Source organism: Cebidichthys violaceus, unplaced genomic scaffold, assembly GCF_023349555.1.
Source record: "Cebidichthys violaceus isolate CVI_PGR_0920_01 unplaced genomic scaffold, fCebVio1.0.p SCAF_22, whole genome shotgun sequence".
Classification (NCBI taxonomy): domain Eukaryota; kingdom Metazoa; phylum Chordata; class Actinopteri; order Perciformes; family Stichaeidae; genus Cebidichthys; species Cebidichthys violaceus.
The window spans coordinates 8,820,042-8,842,429 of NW_027176395.1; the positions used below are offsets into that span (position 1 = coordinate 8,820,042).

General features: G+C 43.2%; 1 protein-coding gene across 1 annotated transcript in view; it reads left to right on the top strand.

Annotated features, from left to right (window-relative positions):
* LOC137877923 (transcription regulator protein BACH2-like) overlaps window positions 1–22,388 on the top strand; it is a 70,831-nt gene that overhangs the window by 35,482 nt on the left and 12,961 nt on the right. Inside the window, exon 2 of the mRNA XM_068718110.1 lies at window positions 12,861–13,143. Within this exon, the coding sequence (XP_068574211.1) occupies window positions 12,877–13,143 (267 nt within the window). The 5' untranslated portion in view covers window positions 12,861–12,876. The remainder of the gene's footprint in view (window positions 1–12,860; window positions 13,144–22,388) is intronic.

A 22,388-nucleotide genomic window follows, 5' to 3' on the forward strand; every position in this document is an offset into this window, starting at 1 on the left:
TCTCAACAGAGATGAAAAAAAAAACAAGATGGCTCACTCATTAGCTACTACTATGGAAATATAGCTACCACTATGGAAGTAGCTACCACTATGGAAGTAGCTACCACTATGGAAGTATAGCTACTACTATGGAAGTATAGCTACTACCATGGAAGTAACGTCTACTATGGAAGTATAGCTACTACCATGGAAGTATAGCTACTACCATGGAAGTAGCGTCTACTATGGAAGTAGCTACTACTATGGAAGTAGCTAATGACTGAGCCATCTTGCATCTTTCTCATCACTGTTGAGAGTTGCTCATGTGCAGTACTGATCAATCAGGATGTAGGGATGTTGTTGTTCCTTTGTGGTTATATTATATGATAACTGTTATTATGAATCCCACTGCTCTTCTTGGCAAGACCCGCCCTTTTGAGTAGTCAAGCGCTAGGATTGGCCAAACATCCATACCCGCCGGGGTACTGGTAACCTGATTTGTTCAGGTTTTATGCCCTGACCAATAGGCTCTTGCGACCCTAACCACTCTAAATTTAACCAATCGTCTCTGCCTCAACCAGCTGCGCAGGGCGGGTCTTGCCAAGAAGAGCAGTGGGATTCATAATCACGCGTGGTAATGTGATAGAATAGCGTACTCGCCGATCAGAAAAACTCAACCATCAACCATCTTGATTAAATAATAGCAGTCATCTGTTTGCTTAATCTGCACCGTGTATGGGGAATCGTGATTTTTCAGCGTTCAAGCCACGCTAGCAGTGCGGCTCTAGGTGTTCTGACATTGTGTCGGTCCATCCACCTATTTGGTCTAGACGGAAATATCTCAACAACTACTTGACGGATTGGCACACAGTTTTGTATAGATATCAATGGCTGCCAGACCAATGATTTTGCCATTTCATTGTCATTCCATTTGGTACAGATATTCATGCTCCCCACATCACACTTCCAATAATCCTTCAGTTATGGACTATCCATAACCTAGGACCCAGTCCAACAGGGAGGAACATTCGAGTAGTGAGATATGCTGATGGACTTGTTGTATTGGTTCTCAGTCAGTTGACTTTCATGTACACTAACTGTGTTTTCTTTTTGTTAACGCAGGATTAGCAATGTTTGTGAAATGTTTTAAACATAAAATCTGTTTTCATAAATGATTCAAGCTGGGCAGTGCTGCTTGTAGCAAATAGATGTCATCAGATGTTTCGACAGAACTCGCCATTCTTTATTTATATTATAAATGCACTCTCTCACACACACACACACACACACACACACACTGTATATATACCCAGTATACCCCAAAGACACCATCAGATGAAAATAAGACATAATCAGGACAGAGGAGAAGGCAGGAAAGGGTGGAGGAAAGTAGGGCATAGCAGTACATTGGACTGTACCTTCACTCTCTCACACACACACACACACACACACACACACACACACACACACACACACAGAGTGGAATTGGTGAATTATCAGTGTTTGTTAATTCATATTTGTGTGTAGCAGCAGTTCTGGGGGAAGGTCCCTGCCTGGTGTTGGGCTCTGCTGCTCCTGTGATGAATAATTCACTCCTCGATGTTTTTTACTCTGCCTGCTGGGCTGCACCGTCTGTGTGTGTGTGTGTGTGTGTGTGTGTGTGTGCGTGTGTGCGCGCCCGTGGCTACCTTTGCTCATCTCTGGCTCTCTCAGGGGTTTGAGCGGCCTTAGATGTGTGTGCGTGTGTGTGTGTGTGTGTGTGTGTGTGAGTGTGATTGATGGTTCTGCCGGGTTGAATGTAGGCTAACGGAGCAACTGGCTGATGAGGGGAAAGTGCTGAGCTGCATTATGGGAAATACTGGCAGTGCCACTTGGACAGGAGGAAACCCAGGTGAAAAATAAATATGCTAAATATATTTAATCTTAGCATACTTGAGTATACTCTAGTATACTTGAAGCCCTACTAATCATCAGTATACTTAAAGAGTGCTATTTTGGAACAACTTATTTTGTACTTAGTAGATTTTAGTTGTGATTAAATACTAGTTATGGACAATTTGAAGTGTATTTAGTATATTTTTTTGTGCTAAATTGGAACAACTTAAAGTATACTTGGTACAATTTAAGTATATGACTGTATGTATTAATATACATGCTGATAGCCAACTTAAATTATACTTTTTTGTGTTTTAAGTATATTTGAAATATATTAGTATTTTACAAATATGTAAATATTACAATATTAATATATTTATATTGTGGTAATAGTATACCAAAAGTTATACTTTTGGCTTATTCCAATTACTAAGAAAGCACACTGTCTTATTACTATGCTATATTACTTTGTACACTACATACTTTTACATCACAATATTATAAATGTATTACCAGTATCCTAAATGCTGAATGAACTTCCCAGATAGTAATCAAACACTTTATTGAAATTCAAATATATTCTTAATATGTTATATTTATAATAGTACATTGCAAATACACTGCCAAGAATTGTACTATTTGCAAATATATAAAATGTACCAACATCGTAAATCTAACAATTTGCAAATTAAAACTTTAAACACCTTCAAATAATTGTAATATAATGCATTTGAGAAATATAAGAAAAATATACTTGAGAGCAAAACATGTTCTGATTTAAGTTTACATGGTACATGTATTGCTAAACAAAACAGAATGACCATGTTTCAGATTAAAACACAGAAGAACACTGAACCATCAAAAAGAATTGCACCACTGCAGACTCTCGCTCACTAAATAGAAACACAAACATGATCCACGTTATGTTCCTTTCTTTTGGTTGAACTGCTCGTTCACTTCCATCTGATGGCCGCTCGCACGGCCGAGGCACTCGTCTGCGGAGACTCTTGAATAACAGCGCCTGTTAAGAGAAGAGACGATGTCACAGCATATTCATACAACATTTTCTTCTATTTTGACTACACAGGAAATCCTGTTAAACCAATATTATGTTTTGAACAGTAAATCAGGATTAACTTGAGGAACTATATCAATATGATATGCTAATATTCCTACCAGTGCAGGTAGAGCGTGGCTTGGCCAAAGTGGTTATACGCATGAATTCTGCATTTACCTGAAAAAAACAGTGAAAGAAATGTTTTATTGTTGTAGCTTGCAATGTTTAAGCAATTCATACCTACTTCCTACTGATTTTCCACACACCTTACATTCCCATAGGCCCATTCACATATTCTACCTAAAGGAGAAAAAAACCCAACAAGGTCAAGATAGAGCCAACATTTCTGCAGAAAACTATGGCTTAGTTCATATAGAACTTATCAATGCCATCATATGTCATGTTACTCACCTGCATTGAGAGGTTGCCTGGACAAGACGTGATCTACTTTGTTGATTCGGCCCCGTAGTGTTGTAGCTGAAAGTAATGGAAAATATTACAAGGTTAGTTTTCAACCAGAATGACAAATAACCAGCTGCAGAGGTGCGTCTGCCTGATCTTGCATTGTACATATTATATTGTATATTATTCCATATTTTGTTGTCAATACACCAAATCACATTCCCTGCATATGAAACTATAACATTAATTGGCAATAAATCGGATTTATTTTATTTATTTTTTCAGGCCACCGCAGTATAACGAGCCACTTATACTGTAATGTCAACCAACTGTGTAAACCTCTCTGCAGTTTAGCTCGTGCCGAACTCGAGCAGCAGGTGCAGCCGGTTAAGATGTAGGTAGCCTGTGTTAGCAAATTACGCAGCCTGAGCGGCATTAGCATAACCAGCTATAGCCTAGATAACCATTAGCAGCAGAAGGGCGTTCCGCCTCGGGGCATCGTGAAACGAAGCATAGTATCAGGCGCGGGTTGCGACAAGCCCCGCAGTGCACGACAACCAGCGTTGTTACCTTTCACGCGGTGTTTCTAGCTAGTGCTGAGCCAGATAGCAAGTGCTAGCGAACCACGATGTGACTATAGCCACATGGTGGAAGTTAGCTGTTGACGCACGCAGCCTGAGCGGCAGCAGCTTGGTGAGCAGAGTGTTCTCTACCGAAGGTCCTCTGCTTTGGAAGCAACGTCGCGACGAAGCCAGAGTATTTCACAATCAGCGCAACTATGCTAACCGGCGCCAAAGCCGCTAGCTCGTGCTAACTCACATAGCAGGCCATTCAGCATCCTCGGACACGTGCTAACCTAAATTCACCAACCTCTCAAATATAATTGTCAAAAGAACCATATCCGTCTTCGTAAAACAAATACTTCTAAAATAACATGTTACTTAAGATGGCAAATGATTGGACTTACCTCATAACTTGGTCCTGCTCGGTCGGTCAGAATCTGATCAGAATGCCAAGTCCACGCTCAGTCACGTGTCACGTTGGTGAAGTGACGTTTCCTTACCAGAGCGTCACGTGATGATTCAGTCACATAAAGTTTACTTGATTTGCCTACATTCAGGTTATACATATTTTCAGGTTATTGTATATTTACTTAATGTTTAAGTGTTTGAATGAATAAACTTTTGATTTTATACAATTCAGCTACATTTTACTTAAAAATATTATTGAATGATTATGAGTGTAGCTATTTGTGTACTTTATACAATTTTGATAATTTAAACAATTGGAAAGGTTATAAAGGGGCTTTCAGTGCATCATTCTTCTAATACACATAATCAATAATAATTAACATTTTCCTCAAGAAATATACACATAATGTACTGAAATATAAGCATGAATAAGATGTACTAAAACGGCAAGATATCAAAGTAGTTTAAAAATGTGCATCCGGTGCATTTGTTTCAATGGTAATTTAGAGCATACATTTTGAAATATAAAAAAATATGTTTGAAAACAAAGTTCAAAGAAGTACATTCAAGTAATTGCACAGAACTTTCACCTAAAGTATATATTTTTTATAATATATTTCTTGAAAGTATACTACAGTACAATTATTTTAAAGTGTGTTAAAAGTTGAATTTTGAAAATAGGTGAAAGCGTAACTTTTGTGTACTTTTTATATATTTACAGAAAGTACAATTCTTTGATAGTATATTTGCAGTGTACTATTGAAAATGTCAGTATATTTTAAATACAAAAAAGTTCTTTTTTTTTTCGCCTGGGAAGTCCTGCTGCTCTGCCTCACTGTGGTTTTTGCCTGTTGATTGTGATTTTTGAGAGCGGTATAAGACATTGAATGCAGCAGTAGAAGAGCCTATTGTGTTGTGTTGTGTGTAGGTTTAGGTATTGCTGTTTACATTTTTAACATTACATCACATTACAGTCATTTAGCAGACGCTTTTATCCAAAGCGACATACAATAAGTGTATTCAACATAGGTATTCAAGAGAACTACTGGTCACCAGAAGTCATAAGTACATCTCCTTGTTTTGTGTTATGCTCTGGGTTATGCTCTTAGATTCTAAGAGCATAACCCAGAGCATAACCCAGAGCCAAAGTACAGTGCAACAAAGTAATACGAATACAATAAGTGCAACAAACTAGTATGAATACTAAGTGCTAAGTGGAAGGCTTAGGGTAGCACTTCCTGAAGAGTAACTATACTCTGACTATGGTTGCACATAGAAAGCTAGAGATGCACCGATTACGGTTTCCAGTCTAAGAACTATGATTGTTCCTCCACGACTTATTTATGTTGGACTTGCAGTGGCGAAAAACGTTTTCATTCACGCTGAAGAACTTCCACATTGACTACATTTTGTATTGTGTGTGGCTGCCGTTGTGCGCTAACGTAAAACTATCATGTCAAAATGCAAGTGAATCATCATCTGTAAACGGTTACCGTCCACTGCTCACGATGTACTGGACAGATGGAGACGATTTATTCACAGTCGTCTATAAACGAAGCTCTAAATGTCTTGGTAACGTAATAGTAGTGTAGCGGGCCGTGGGTGATCCGTGATCAGTACGGATCCCCCGAACAGTTCGGCATGCATGTGAACTGTGGATTAATTACACAGTTTAACCATCATAGTGTGAAATAAAGTTTTACTGCCGATCGTTCTAAAATATATTCGATCTAGAGGTCAGCATTCATTATTTCTAGTCTCTGGTCCTTGCTGTAGGTACACTGTTAACAAGAAATCTGTGTTTAAATCGACGGGAGTAGAGCTAGTTAATGCGGGCAGCACCGGAGCTAACAGCTCACATACAGAGGTTCCATTCAGTTACATTGTGAGGCGTTCAAGCTCTATTCCGTAAAACTTAATGCAAAAGGTTAAATCTAGCGTTATCATGATGTGTTCAAATGTAGGGATGCCCCACGATACCCGGTTTTAAGCCAGAATCGATAAGACAGTAGTAAATACCTGGAGAATCGATAAGGTCCGGAGGTAACGGTTCTGCTATCGGTACTTTAGAAGTTCTGGGGTGAGATCTCCATGGAAAAAAACCTCCTCCCTCTGTTTCTGTGTCTTTGCATGAGGGGCGGAGTCGTGCTTTACTCTGACACACACATACACACACACACTGTATATATACACCGACTACACACCGACTCCGGCTCAGTACAAAGTGAGACACACATCATGGCAGAGAGAAGAAAAAGATCCAAAGTGTGGCTACATTTTACTCCTGTAGATGATGAGAACTGTTGTCTCAAATGCAATAAAACCCTCAAAAGTAAGAGAGGCTATTAATAAGGGGAGCAGCTGTGTTGTTATAAGTTAGTGTTATAAGTTATTTTGAAGCTGCTCGTCCTACTACCACTCCAGCCAACACACCTTAACAATAATTGTTCTTTACAGTAGGGAGATGACCAACTGATCAACTCCAAATATACTCAAATTTACATGTGTTGTTGGCATTGAAATAGTATAGTCTACAATAGTGAGTTATTTAAACATTTCTGCTGTTGCCGTTCAAGAAATACTATTTGTTTACATATGAATAATAAAGCAATGTTAGATGAATGGTCTTTTTTTTTCTCATAAAAGAATCAAAAAGAACCGATAAGAGTATCAATAATAGTACTCGTATCAATATAATCCTAACAACACACATCATAGTCACGTAAAATGTCAAAAAACTGTCAAATGTAGTTTTTGGTGATAAACTTGAATAAATCCAGTTGCTTAAATAAAATGTTTTCTCAGCAATATAAAATAGATATTAGAGATGAATTATGACTTGTTTAACTTCCTAACACTTGTTCTAAGTAGCTTGTAATACATTATTAAAACGTCTAATGACAACATACGTTTTTATCAATAAAGATCTTTTATTTCCTAATCATTTGAATTGTGTCTTTTTATGCAAATAACCATTGTAATTACTATAACAAAGTAAAAGGATACAATATTACATTTTTGACGGTTTCACAGAGCAGTAGAAATAGCATTGTAAATAGTCTGGAGCCTTGTATACCAACTACTATAACAATACATAACAACAACAAAAACAGTCTGTATTGGCCAATATGGATACCACCAAAAGAAACCGTAATCGGAGCATCAACACGCCAGAATAATGTCCTCTCCGTTTCCAGTGTTTCTGTTAAAGTGGAACAAAGGGGAACTCTGTCAGCTGGAGCTGAATTAAAAAAAACAGCAACAGCATCCTAGAAATAGTTGGTTGTTGGGACACAAGTTAATATTCAGAGGACAAATTAACATGAAATGACACAAAGGACTTTATGAGTAATGATGGTGGGAATGACAAAAATGGCGTACCTACTGGCCAACACCAATACCAGTATATGCAAGAAGCTAATATCGCTTTTTGTATTGGCCTTGGTCAATGTAACTATTTGATTTCTTTTATAAATTAATATATGAATCTGGTGTGAGAAAGAAAAAGTGCATCAAATAAATATATGACTACACCTGGGTTGAGAAAACACCTATTAACAAGATTCAGGAACCTCTTTGTTCAGCACACCTGCTGAGATTTAAGAGGCCCAGTGAAGCGGTTCAATACGTCATCATTATGTCCGTTTATAGCTTAATAAGTCATCCTCATAAATAGAGAACACACTCCCACTGTGCCCTTTGTGCAGCTTACAGTATGTATATGTTCTCCACTCCCAAAGCTTTTCTATCTGTGATTCCCTTATTCTGTATAACTGACTAAATACACAGTAATCAATGTGGTGTCACATGTTGTATTTCAGCAGCTACAGTTCTCCACCGTAGCTCAGTTATGCTCAGAAAAAGTTGTTTGTGCTTTTGCTCTCCTCCTCCTCCTTCTCCTCCTCCTCCTTCTCACTTGTAATTTTACAGTTTGGGGATTATGGATATCAGTTAGCTGCCTGTCCGCCCAGTCTGCTGCTGAAACATCCCAACCTCTTCTCACACAAATTGAAGCGAAGCCCAGACACGATGATGAAACCACTGGCAATGTCTTGTTTACCAAAGCCCCTCTACTGCTTCTGAACAAATTACCCAGCGTAGTTGGGGGTGGGGGTAAAACATGAAGAAGCATAGCTTTAAGCTACAAAGAGTGAGCTTATTAGAAGTGAGAAATGGGGAAATGTTTATGCAATTTCTCGAAAATCATAAATGTTGTGCTGGTGTAGTCAATACTGACTGCAGAGCTACCTCTGTCTCTCACATCTCAAGTAATCATGCTCATAGGCTGTTGAAAGGAGATTCAGAGCATATGCATAGCAGAAAACACTGTAAACTCTGTCAGCGCTGTTGCCTTTGTTTGCACTGTTAGCTGCAAGCAGCCGGCTCACCTGTCGCCATGTTGAGTACCGCATGGAAGCAATGGAAAGGCTCTGATTTTCTGTATTGAGCACCTTAAAGTTGGACTGTAAATTAAACAAACTGCAGATTACTTTAATGCCTTAAATTAATTTCCTGTTGCCCTCAATGATTTTAAAGCAAAATCTCTCATTTTCATAATCTTTAGAAATCAATTCCTGACCTTGTTTGTTCTTCCGATGACTTTATCATACTGTTATACCTTCCTCCTAATGATGGATCATGATATCATGATTTGAGAAATGTAGGTAAAAGCTCATAAATGATCATATACTATATATTTTATACTTACTCATTATAGTTACTCATTATAATATCAAATTCAGTCAATGTATTTAACCTTCCCATCTCCCAGAAAAGAAATGAAAAGATAGTGAATAAATAACAACAAATAATACAAATACACTCATTTTTATGCTTTTATCCTGTACCTTCTACCTCTCCACATTGATTTTAGATACAGCATCTTGACTGTACAACCTCAATGTGAACCCCTGAAATTCACTGTATTTCTTATCTCATTTTACTAATTATAATGAATTACTGAATTCTTAATCCCATTAGTTATCAACTTGACAATCAGCTAAGAATCACTCCTACATTGAGAGGGTATATCTGGAGTGGACTAGTACCAAAAGTGAGTTGAATTGAGCAATACCATGCAGCAAAAAAATTTGGCTTATGGCTATACACTGTTGGGGCTGGGCAGTTAGTCTACAGTAGTGGTGTAATGGACCATTATCGATCTGTGATCCGTACGAATCCCCCCTCACGGCTCAGCGTGGATTAATTCAGTTCAGTGAAAATGAGTATTGGGTGAAGGTAAATTCTAATGTATGTGTTCACATGTGATCTGTAAAATTTAGTGTTGGTGAAAAGCTTGAATAAATCCAGTTGTTTGAAGGAGATATTTTCACAACAACATAAATAGATATTAGAGATGAATTATGAACTGTTTAGCTTCCTAACACAAGCTGTAATTATAGAGCAGATGGTAAATTGACTGTACTTGTATAGACTTTTCTAGTCTTCCGACCACTCAAAGCTCTTGAACACTACATGTCATCATTCACCCATTCATACACTCATGACAGGAGCTACTATGTAAGGTGCTACCTGCCCATCAGGACTATCTAACCTTCACATACCACAGGCACAGCTACTTGGGGTTAAGTGTCTTGCCCATCAACATGGACTAGCTGCTAGCAGATTGAAGGATGACCCGCTCTTCCACTGAGCCACAGTCGCCCCAACTACTAATGACCAGATTTGTTTTAATCAATAAAAATACAATCTTTTATTGTGTGTTTTTAAAAAGAAAAAACACTAAAAATAACTATAACAAAGTAAAGGATACCATTTAGAATTGTTGATGGTTTCCACTGACTTAAGAGCGGTTGAAATGATTTTTGGGACATTTGCAAAAAATATAAATAGTCTGGAGCCTAGTAGACCAGCTGGCGGCAAAAAAAACATGACCAGGGATCTCTAAAAATGATATTTGCTCCCTTTTTTCTTTTGTGGATCTGTGATCCAATCCGTGACTGATCCGTGATACGATCCGAACAGTAAGTTTTATGATCCGTTGCACCACTAGTCAACAGCAGAGTACAGTAGAGTACAATACAGTCATAGTAAAATGAATGGTCTCAAAAACACGGTAGATGACTAGACACAAAGAGCAACTTTAGCGAAGGCCTTTCCCCCTTTTTTTGTTTTCAGCAGCAGGCAGATGAATGAACCGAGTGTAGAGCAGTGAGTAAAAAGTAGAGAACAATGTGCATGTGCATCATGAAAAGTCTGAAGTGTTCCTGAAGGGGTGCAGGAGCTGATCTACAGTGTTGAGATGATTGGCCCGCGGGCCACAGGGACAAAAGCCAGAACACGACTTCAGCAAGCCCCCAATGCCGGGCTCTGCCTATTAAAAAGCCATGAGTCGGCAGAAAGCAGCCCTCTCTATGCCTGCTGACACACACACACACACACACACACACACACACACACACACACAGAGCCCAGGGCTGATGAGACAGACAGACTGCATGCTCAGCTGTCTGTGTTGGGGCTTTATGTACTACAGCATTGAAATTAAACACAATGGATAGAACTGCCTGCAATCAATGGGCTGCTTTATATCTATCTATATTTACTTCTAGATATACATAGATGTACAAATGGTCATACACTTTTATGTATCTTACAGTTTATTAAATTTCAGTTCAATAACCTTGCAGTGAATAGCTTAATAGAGATGTGTTGAGGTGAAAAGAGAGCTGATAAGTCTTCAGAGGGTGTGTGGGTTTCATTCTTTTCCAAAGGTATTCAGCTTACATTCACATGCATAGGAACAGTTTGAACTTTAAGGTTGGTTTTCACGAAAATATAAGAAAAAAATATATATAGAGGAAGTGTAATGTGGTCACAACAGAGGCTTTGTTTGTATAAAAAATAAATAATAATAATCATGCTACCAGCACGTGCACTTTCATATCCCGACTAATCTGCCCAGTGAGTGAATTACCGTGGAATCCAAACCCCAAAACATGACACAGATTCCTGCTATTAGTATTTCAACAAAGTGGAGCCTAGCAGACACGTTGATGGACCCACCCCAATGGGAGATGGACTTTTAGAGTTGCAGTTTTTAGATTGGATATATCGTTATGAGGTAAAACACACACCCATTATTGTTAAATTCTGATTTTGTTTTTGTTTTTTTACAATCTGCTGTAAAAATTACACTTCTAAGTGTCCTCTCCGCTGTCAGCGTCATCCACTTCAGCTCCGAACCACAGCGCTGCTGTGTCGCTGTCCAGCACCATGGTGCTGAAACACAGATGAAAAGGAACCTGCTGCAGAAACACCCTCATAAACAAGAAACAACTTGCATATACAAATACGTAAATCATGAAATTAAGCCTCGATAGAGAGATATCCTTCAAAAAGCAAAAAACGGATCTTCTTGCTCGACAGATGTGATTGTATGTACTTTTCCTAGTTGGTACAGTGTTCGCTGTTGGACTGGTGTCAGTCATCTTTAGCATACTGTACCATGATTGCATGGCTTTAAAATGGCCCCTGTGTCATCACAAACTTGTTTGATCTGGCTCCAGATGCCATACCGAGCCTCCTGCTCAACTCTGCACCTCGGACCGCTGAGGCTGCGTCTCTAAGCCTTGTGGTTGTGAACTCTGATGTCTGGCCTACAACGTGCACAACCCGCAGTAGGTCCTCAAGTGTTATGAGGCAGGCGATGAATCGTGCCGATACTACCCACTTGCCTTCATTGCTATTTGGATGCCCAATGCATCACGTGCATTTTATGAAAATCTGGACTTGGAGAGGAAATCAGAGAGGGAATAAAGTAACCTCTTGCTTTCGAACTGCTGCCTTTAGTGTCCACAAAAAGTCCAGAAATCAACATCTAGAACTTTGCAACCTCTGTTTTTTTTCCACCTGCCTGGTGGCTGTTGGACAGTTTGGCTGTCACAAATTCAGATGTTTCACTCTGCTTGTACTGTAGCTTGCCCACAGCTGCATGTTAAGTGTGCCCGCGATGTTCCGTGCTTTGTGAGCCTCTCAGACAATTTGCTCCAACACGGTGCACCTCCCTTCATTAATATTTCTCCCCCAAATTTGGGGGAATGAATGAAATTAATTTGTTATTTGCTTCATAAACCTCAAACTCAAATAACTCAACAACTAGATGTTCTCCAAATTTAAATTTTAAATTGCTAACATCACAAATTCATACTCTCTTACCTGTGTCCGTGAGGTCTTCCCCCATAGGGTCCCTTCATATCTCACCATTTTCCCAAATGCACCCATTACTTTTGGTTGTGTTTTTCATTGTTGGCTGGTAAGGGATCATCAGTAGTCTTGCTTGGGTAGCATATGCAAATGATGTCACGGTGGCTAGCTGGTTATTGTGATTGATTCTGAAAGGAGAAGCTGAATTTGATGATCATATCTTACATACTAATACTGTTGATATTTGAAAGCTCTTTATTTTCATTCACTATAAATTCACTCATGCTTCTGGATCACAGCAGTTAAAACAGTCAACTCATGACCATTTGTTACTTTAAAATACTACTGCTGCCAAGTTACCCCCCCTCCCCATGCTATTGTGTCCTAGCCTCTTTCTTTCCTCTGTACAGGGTGCCAGAGAGAGTGATGTCGGCAGGCGAGGAGCGGGATGGGGAGGCGGCAGCGCCCGTGTATGTGTACGAGTCCAAGGTCCACTGTGCCAACGTGCTGTTGAGCCTGGAAGAGCAGCGGCGGCAGGGCATCCTGTGTGACGTGACCGTGCTGGTGGAGGGCAGGGAGGTGCGTGCACACAGGGCCGTCCTCGCCGCCAGCAGCCGCTACTTCCTGCAGGCCCTGCTGGGTCACAACGGGTCGCAAGGCGAAGCGGAGCCCATCATTAACCTGCCAGACAAGGTAAAGGGCCAAAGTGGAACACCCGGGGAGTTCCACAGGGAGACGTTTTGGGGTCATTTTAAAAGGGAAATGTTACAAGGGAACTCAAATCTTTCAAAGTCTGGGACAACAATAACCCTGATAAGGTCCTCAGTGTTATCTCAGTTTGAGCTAGGAAACTACAAAATAATCACAGAAAGCCTTTGTTACAAAAGTAGATGTAGGCATTTAGAGGGGTATTCACCACATCGTACCCTCTAATATTGAAAGCACACCAGGAGCAGTGATTCTGATTCTGATTCCGATTCTGAGGAGCAGTGGCGAAGGTCTAGCTGCCATGCAATATCAATGTCTACAGAAAGCTGCGGCGAAGTGTAGTCAAACTAAAACTTTTGGGATGGTTTAAATTTTGACGGCGAATTGCTACCAGAAAAATACCGACAGCCAATCAGTAACAAGAGTCCTGTGGCTTTTCCAAACCTGAAACACATGAAAACGCCTCTCGGCTGTGGTAAATGTAGTAATCGTGACAAGCCACGCTGCCTGGTGTGTTTTCATCATAACACAAATGGTTTGGATTGAATGTTTTTTATGGGAACTATAAAGCAAGGAATGTGTGTGCGTGTCCTTCACATATCTCGAGATTCATTGGATCTACTTCACACTCGGCTTGTGTTTTGCTGGGTTTCCAAGAACGTGCAGTCAAAGTTGGTGCAATTTGGACAAGGGACACGTTCAATATGAATGATCTTTGAATAAACAAGCGTCCAGTGTGTGTGTGAGTAGTCCCGCCATACCAGCTGTCCCTCTTTACACAGACGTTGATTCGGCTCCGTTACTACCTCCACTGCCGACTTAACAGCGAAACAGCTCCGTCCACCCCATTCCGTGTGTGTACCTTTTATACAGAGTGGCGAGGGGGTACAACGGCGCAGCTATGAACAGGCTGAAAAAGGGCTTTTGTTAGTCTCTGGCGTTCCTGCTCCCAGCGGCTTACGGTACCATATATCGTCCCAGATCTGTCATATTGATTAATATGTCCGCGTAACCTTACAGTGATCACTTGCACAGGCCTCCACCACTTCAAACTCCACCCCCTAACGACCACATCCTCTCTGCTGTCCGTTCACTCCACGCCGAACTAACCTCAAACTAACCGCTTATTTGATTCTAAGGTCTGGTCCCACCAGTAAGTGGCATGGCAGTATTACCTCACGGTGCTAATTGCCAATCATCTGTACCTGGTGAGCTTATTGTTAACACGCCAGCTTTTGGTTTGATGGATTTACTTCACCCCTGTGATTGAAAGCAATCCATCTTTCCACAACATATCAGTGTTTAAATGCTGGTGTGAGCGGCTGTGATTGGCCAGTATAACATGGTGTTAAATCAAATTAAATCAAATATCAGTGTGTTTCTTCACACATATTGAATGTAGTTTCCGTGGCTTCGTTGGCATCAAAAACATAATTCTAGCTGTATTTTCAATCATGTCATGGTACGTCAGATAGAGAGGTAAATCCATTTGCTCACAGTATTGGCAGGAACAGTGGCTATTAATACCATTTGTGTAATTGTGAAAACTCTCTCAGTGCACATACAGCTCTGATCTGGTCTTTTTTTTTGTCTAAACGCTGTTGACTCAGTTCCTCATTCTTCTGTCGATACATTTGCCCTCTGTGTCTGAACATTAAAAATCAGGACACAAGGTATATACATGTAAATATAAGGTGAAAACTAGATGTAGAGTGGAAAACGACCATGCATATTTGATCCCATCTCTCTCTTATGCCATTTCTCTCTCTGCTGCTACTCATCAGCGAGGTTGGTACCGGTGTGCGGTGCAGCTTCTCCCAGCTCCTCTCGGTGCTGATGCAAGCTGAAAATAGGCTTACATGCGCACCAACATACACACACACAAATATTTCCATGTACACACACACATGCACACACAGCAATATGGAGCAAGCACATGCATGCAGCAGCACATGCACTCTCACACACTTCGCATATGAACGCACATGGAGTAGAAGCTGACTGTAGTGAACAAGAAGAAAGCAGAGGAGATGATGGGGGTGAAGGGTGGTGGGGTTGGGGGGGGGGGAGCAAAAGGATCTAGGCAAGAAGACAAGACGTATAAGATTAACAAGACGGGAATGTGGCAAAATAACCGACGATGGAGGAAATGGAGTGGTTGCTTGTGGGGTAAAACTCATTTTCAGCCTACCACCTCTTCATTACAGTCACAATCTGCTTGTGTTTCTCCGTAAATGATGTCATAATGTTGTGACTTACAACATTGTTCTTTTTTTAATGTGAACTAATTACAGTATAATGAATCTCTTGGAGTCCAAAAATACTCTTTGACTAGAATAATGGAAACTCCTTTGAAAAATATAGATGCTTCTAATATTTTGTCCACCCTTGGTTACATACGTTGTTATGTTATCAATATTTTTGCGAACAAAAGCCCTGTACACTAGAATCAGAGTCCTTTTCTAAATGCTTCGCTCAGCTAGAGACTGAAGACAATGCCCTTGGTTTCATTGTTAGAACTAGGTGGAAACAATTATGGAGTTAAAATAAAAAGAAACCTGCATAGCAGAACCAATCCATAGTCTTTAGGGCAGCCCTTCATAATTGGCAGGTGCATTACATTACATTACATTACAGTCATTTAGCAGACGCTTTTATCCAAAGCGACTTACAATAAGTGCATTCAACATTGGTAATCAAAAGAACTACTAGTCACCAGAAGTCATAAGTACATTTCCTTTTCCAAACAAGCATCTAAGAGCATGAAGCAGAGCATAACTCAAAGCCAAAGTACAGTGCAGAAACAAGAAAAACAGTTAGTGCTATAAGTAATACGAATACAATAAGTGCAACAAGCTAGTATGAATACAATAAGTGCTAAGTGGAAGGCTCAGGGTAGCACTTCCTGAAGAGGTGGGTTTTCAGCCTGCGCCGAAAGATGGGCAGCGACTCTGCTGTCCTGACGTCAGTGGGAAGTTCATTCCACCACTGTGGGGCCAGGACAGAAAACAGCCGTGACCGGGTCGATCGGCCGCCAGGACCTCTGAGCGACGGGGCAACCAATCGCCCCGAGGCAGCAGAGCGAAGTGGTCGGGCAGGGTTTAAGGCTTGACCATGGCCTGGAGATACGAAGGAGCTGTTCCTTTCACTGCCCTGTAGGCTAGCACCAGAGTCTTAAACTGGATGTGAGCTCTTACAGGTAGCCAGTGTAGAGAACGGAGAAAGGAAGTTGTGTGGGAGAACTTGGGGCGATTGAACATCAGTCAAGCTGCGGCTTTCTGGACAAGCTACAGAGGTCTGATGGCCGACTCCGGGGCTCCGGCGAGTAGAGAGTTGCAGTAGTCCAGGCGGGAGATGACAAGAGCCTGGATGAGAACCTGCGTCGTCTCGTCAGTCAGGAAGGGACGAATCCTCCTGATGTTGTAGAGCAGGAATCTGCAGGAGCGTGTAACGGATGAAATGTTTGCCGAGAATGACAGTTGGTCATCCAGGGTCACACCCAGGTTCCTTGCAGTCCGAGTTGGCGTCACCACGGTATCATCAATGATGATGGACAGGTCCCGGTGCGGGCAACCCTTCCCCGAGAGGAACAGTAGCTCAGTTTTGTCTAGGTTAAGCTTGAGGTGGTGTGTCGTCATCCACTTCGAGATGTCAGCCAAACACGCAGCGATGCGCGTCTCCACTTGGGTGTCACCGGGGGGAAATGACAAGACCAGCTGGGTGTCATCGGCATAACAATGGTAGGAGAAGTCATGCGAGTGAATAACAGAACCCAGAGATGTTGTGTAGAGCGAGAAGAGAAGGGGGCCCAGGACTGAAACTTGCGGAACCCCCGTAGTCAGCATGCGTGGTTCCGACACGGCCCCCCTCCAGGTCACCTGGTAGGATCGACCCGTCAGGTAGGATGCAAACAGGGAGAGTGCAGAGCCTGAGACGCCCATCCCCCCGAGGGTGGAGAGGAGGATTTGATGGTTCACAGTGTCAAACGCCGCAGACAAGTCCAGGAGAATCAGGACAGAGGAGAGAGAGTTAGCTCTCGCGGCGTGAAGCAACTCTGTCACCGCAAGGAGGGCCGTCTCTGTCGAGTGACCCACTTTGAACCCGGACTGGTGGGGGTCCAAAAGGCTGTTTTGGTGGAGATAGGAAGACAGTTGGTTAAAGACAGCACGTTCAAGTGTTTTGGATAGAAAGGGTAGAAGAGAAACCGGTCTGAAGTTCTTGACATCAGAGGGGTCAAGTGATGGTTTCTTCAGAAGTCTTGAAGGCCGTGGGAAAGCATCCTGAAACAAGAGATGTGTTGATGAGGTGGGTGAGGAAAGGAAGGAGTTCAGTCGCAATAGACTGAAGAAGAGGGGAAGGGATCGGGTCAAGGGAGCACGTGGTGGGGCGGTTAGATGTAACAAGGTTGAGGACCTCGTTAGGGGAGAGAGGAGCCAGATAGGGTAAGATGGGGTGTGGAGATGGGAGGGAGAGCTGTGGGGGCAGGATTGGACAGGGAGAGAGGGGCTGAGAGAAGGAGGATCTGATATCATTTACCTTCTTGTCAAAGAAGTTGGCGAAATCATCAGGGAGAAGGGAGGAAGTAGGAGGAGGGGGTGGGGGTTGGAGGAGTGAAGTGAAAGTTTCAAAGAGTTTTTTAGGATTGGAAGCAGAGCTTAGGATTTTAGAGCGGAAGAACGCAGCTTCCGCAGTAGATAGAGAGGAGGAAAAAGTGGAAAGAAGAGCTTGGAAGTTAAGAAGGTCCTCCGGGAGTTTGCCTTTTCTCCATTTACGCTCAGCCTCTTTTAGGCTCCGTCTATCAGTACGCACTGAGTCCGACAGCCACGGGGCAAGTGGAGTTGGGCGTGCAGGCCTGGAGGTGAAGGGACAGAGTTTGTCCAAAGAAGAAGTAAGGGTGGAGAGAAGAAGATCAGTATCAGTATCAGGGGATAGGAGAGAGAAGGATTCAGGGTCAGGGAGAGCGGAGGTGACAGAAGAGGAAAGATCAGCAGGGGAGAGGGAGCGGAGATGACTCCGGGTAGAAACCATGTGGGTAGGTGGAGAAAGTGATGGGGCAGAGGATAGGGAGAGGGAGTAGGACATGAAATAGTGGTCAGAGAGCTGGAGGGGAGTGACAGAGAGGTTAGCAGTAGAACAGTGCCTAGTGAAGATAAGATCCAGCTGGTTGCCGGCCTTGTGGGTAGGAGGAGAAGAAGAGTGGTAAAGGTCAAAGGAGGAGAGGAAGGAAAGAAGAGGTTCAAGCTTATTGGTCTGGATGTTGAAGTCACCGAGCAGGATGAGCGCCGAGCCATCGTCATGGAAGTGCAAGACTAATGTATCGAGCTCCTCCAGGAACTCACCAAGAGGCCCTGGTGGGCGATACACAACAGCAATGGTGAGCTTGACTGGATAAGTGACAGTAACAGCATGAAATTTGAAAGAGGACGGGGAGAACTGAGGAACAGAGACAAGAGAGTATTTCCATTTTGGGGAAATTAGCAGGCCAGTACCATGCAGAAGTTGTGTGTTTGTGAGCAATGTTGTCGCAGAATCACATGCACAGTGCTGTTGTTGCTACAGCTGCTAACGTGCTAACAGACACACACAAACTGTTCACTCACTGTTGCTGCTGTTTTACAAAGTAATAATAAACTCTGAGCTTTTCACCCAAACAAAAAAACGACACCAGAATGTGACACGCAGTTGCAGGTAATATAGCTCTCATCGGCTGACTCCCTCCCTACGTTATCTCCAGTGGTGCCCCAGTACGTCCCCACGCATGTAGATAAGGGGTTGTGATTGGCCTGTCTGACTCCAGGACACAAAGGTACGTAGGTAGGTTTTATTAGTGTCCCTCTTCTCGCTGCCACTGTAGCAACAACTTTGCATTTAGAAATAACAGTTCTTGGACTTTACCAGGGAGGCTGAGTAGTGTGATACCGCGGTAATTGGCACACACCCTCTGGTCCCCCTTTTTGAACAGGGGAACCACCACCCCGGTCTGCCACTCCCTAGGCACCGTCCCAGACCTCCACACAATGTTGAAGAGACGTGTCATCCAAGACAGCCCCTCCACACCCAGTGCCTTCAGCATTTCTGGACGGATCTCATCAATCCCTGGGGCTTTGCCACTGTGGAGTTGTTTGACTACCTCAGTGACTTCCACCAGGGAAATTGATGATGCTCCCCCATCAGCCTCCAGCTCTGCCTCTACCATAGAGGGCGTATTAGTTGGATTCAGGAGTTCCTCAAAGTGCTCCTTCCACCGCCCGATTACCCCCTCAGTTGAAGTCAACAGAGTCCCATCCTTACTGTATACAGCTTGGATGTTTCCCCGTTTCCCCCCCCTGAGGTTCCGGATGGTTTTCCAGAAACACCTTGGTGCCAACCGAAAGTCCTTCTCCATGGCTACTCCGAACTCCTCCCACACCCGCTGCTTTGCATCCTTCACGGCAGAGGCTGTAGCCCTTTGGGTCTGTCGGTACCTTGCAACTGCCTCAGGAGTCCTCCGGGATAACATATCCCGGAAGGCCTCTTTCTTCAGTCGGATGGCTTCCCTGACCACAGGTGTCCACCATGGTGTTCGAGGGTTACCGCCCCTTGAGGCACCTAAGACCTTGAGACCACAGCTCACCGCCGTAGCTTTGGCAATAGAAGCTTTGAACATCGTCCATTCCTGTTCGATGCCCCCAACCTCCACAGGGATGCTAGAAAAGCTCCGCCGGAGGTGTGAGTTGAAGATCTCCCGGACAGGGGCCTCCTCCAGACGTTCCCAGTTTGCCCACACTACCCGTTTGGGCTTACCAGGTCTGTCCAGAGTTTTCCCCCACCCTCTGACCCAACTCACAACCAGATGGTGATCAGTTGACAGCTCCGCCCCTCTCTTCACCCGAGTGTCCAAAATATACGGCCTCAGATCCGATGATATGATAACAAAATTGATCATCGACCTTCGGCCTAGGGTGCTCTGGTACCACGTACACTTATGAACATCCTTATGCTCGAACATGGTGTTTGTTATGGACAATCCATGACTAGCACAGAAGTCCAACAACAAACGACCGCTCGTAAAGTCTACTCCAAGGTGCTGGAAAGGAGGGTTCGGCCGATAGTCAAACCTCGGATTGAAGAGGAACAATGCGGTTTTCGTCCTGGCCGTGGAACAATGGACCAGCTCTTCACTCTCGCAAGGATCCTGGAGGGGGCTTGGGAATACGTCCATCCGGTCTACATGTGTTTTGTGGACCTGGAGAAGGCATATGACCGGGTCCCCCGGGAGATACTGTGGGAGGTGCTGCGGGAGTATGGTGTGAGGGGGCCACTTCTGGGGGCCATCCAATCCCTGTATGCCCAAAGCGAGAGCTGTGTCCGGGTTCTCGGCAGTAAGTCGGACTCGTTTCCGGTGAGGGTTGGCCTCCGCCAGGGCTGCGCTTTGTCACCAATCCTGTTTGTGGTATTCATGGACAGGATATCGAGGCGTAGTCGTGGGGAGGAGTGTTTACAGTTTGGTGGGCTGAGGATTGCATCGCTGCTGTTTGCAGATGATGTGGTCCTGATGTCTTCATCGGGCTGTGACCTCCAGCACTCACTGGATCGGTTCGCAGCCGAATGTGAAGCGGTTGGGATGAGGATCAGCACCTCTAAATCTGAGGCCATGGTTCTCAGCAGGAAACCGGTGGATTTTCCACTCCGGGTAGGGAATGAGTCCTTACCCCAAGTGAAGGAGTTCAAGTACCTCGTGGTCTTGTTCGCGAGTGAGGGAACAATGGAACGTGAGATTGGCCGGAGAATCGGAGCAGCTGGGGCGGTATTGCAGTCGCTCTACCGCACCGTTGTGACGAAAAGAGAGCTGAGCCGCAAGGCAAAGCTCTCTATCTACCGGGCAATCTTCGTTCCTACCCTCACCTATGGACATGTGGACTGAGTCATGACCGAAAGAATTAGATTGCGGGTACAAGCGGCCGAAATGGGTTTCCTCAGGAGGGTGGCTGGCATCTCCCTTAGAGATAGGGTGAGAAGTTTGGTCATCCGTGAGGGACTCGGAGTAGAGCCGCTGCTCCTTTGCGTGGAAAGGAGCCAGTTGAGGTGGTTCGGGCATTTGGTAAGGATGCCACCTGGGCGCCTCCCTAGGGAGGTGTTCCAGGCACGACCAGCTGGGAGGAGACCCCGAGGGAGGCCCAGGACCAGGTGGAGGGACTATATCTCCAAACTGGCCTGGGAGCGCCTCGGGATCCCCCAGTCAGAGCTGGCTGATGTGGCTTGGGAAAGGGAAGTTTGGGGTCCCCTGCTGGAGCTGTTGCCCCCGCAACCTGATCCCGGATAAGCGGTTGAAGATGAGATGAGATGAGATGAGTTCTGAATATAATAACAGTAAGTTACGAAATAGTGGCCTTAGTGACAGAGAGGATAATATTAGAGACATGACTTTTTATCTAATTCCCCCTGTTCTCCAGTTAAGGCAAACTCAAAACCTCCTCCATGTTCACCTGTTGTCTTAATAAATTCAGTATAATGTCTGTTTCCACCACACTAATTCCATCAGTACAGTAAGAGTCACACCAGGTGTTTACTTTGCCTTTTTCTCAGAACGATGCTTGGCTGACATGAAACTTCCTCGATAAATTTGACATTAAATGTCTTGCAGCCTTCTCTTTGTAGGTGAGCTTTTAATGTTTTGTTGATGGTAGCTCAACATTGATCAGGTATGGCAAAGAACAAATGAATGTAGTAATTAATTAGAGTATGAAAACATAAATTCTGGTGGAGTGGTGAGTATGACTCTGTTGTTGTACTCATGGAATCAGTGCTTTGAAAATGTACACTATACCAAATGTACCATGTGAACTGTTGTCTAGGCGAGAGGTAAATTCCCCCCCTCAATGTTTTTTACCCAGCCATTATTCGCAACTGACCTTTGTTTGAGCTGGCCTCGCTCTGCCTATTATTTGAAGAGAGAATTTACAGTATGCCTTTTAAAAGCCTCAATAATATATAGTATCATTTCAGAAGCTACACAGCATATTTTGGTGTTCAATGTGCAAAAGGCGTTCTAATCTAACTTGTAGCCCTAAACCCCAAAACTGAAATTATGTCAACTTTAGTGAGTCATGGCTAAATTGTATTTAGAAAGCCCGTTTGAATAGCCATAGTAAAGGCTTCCCAATAACTCTCCTTTAAGATATAGTATGGATCCAATCAACTCTGTTAGAGAAGTAGCAAAACATATAATAACCCAGGGGTCAATATCAAAT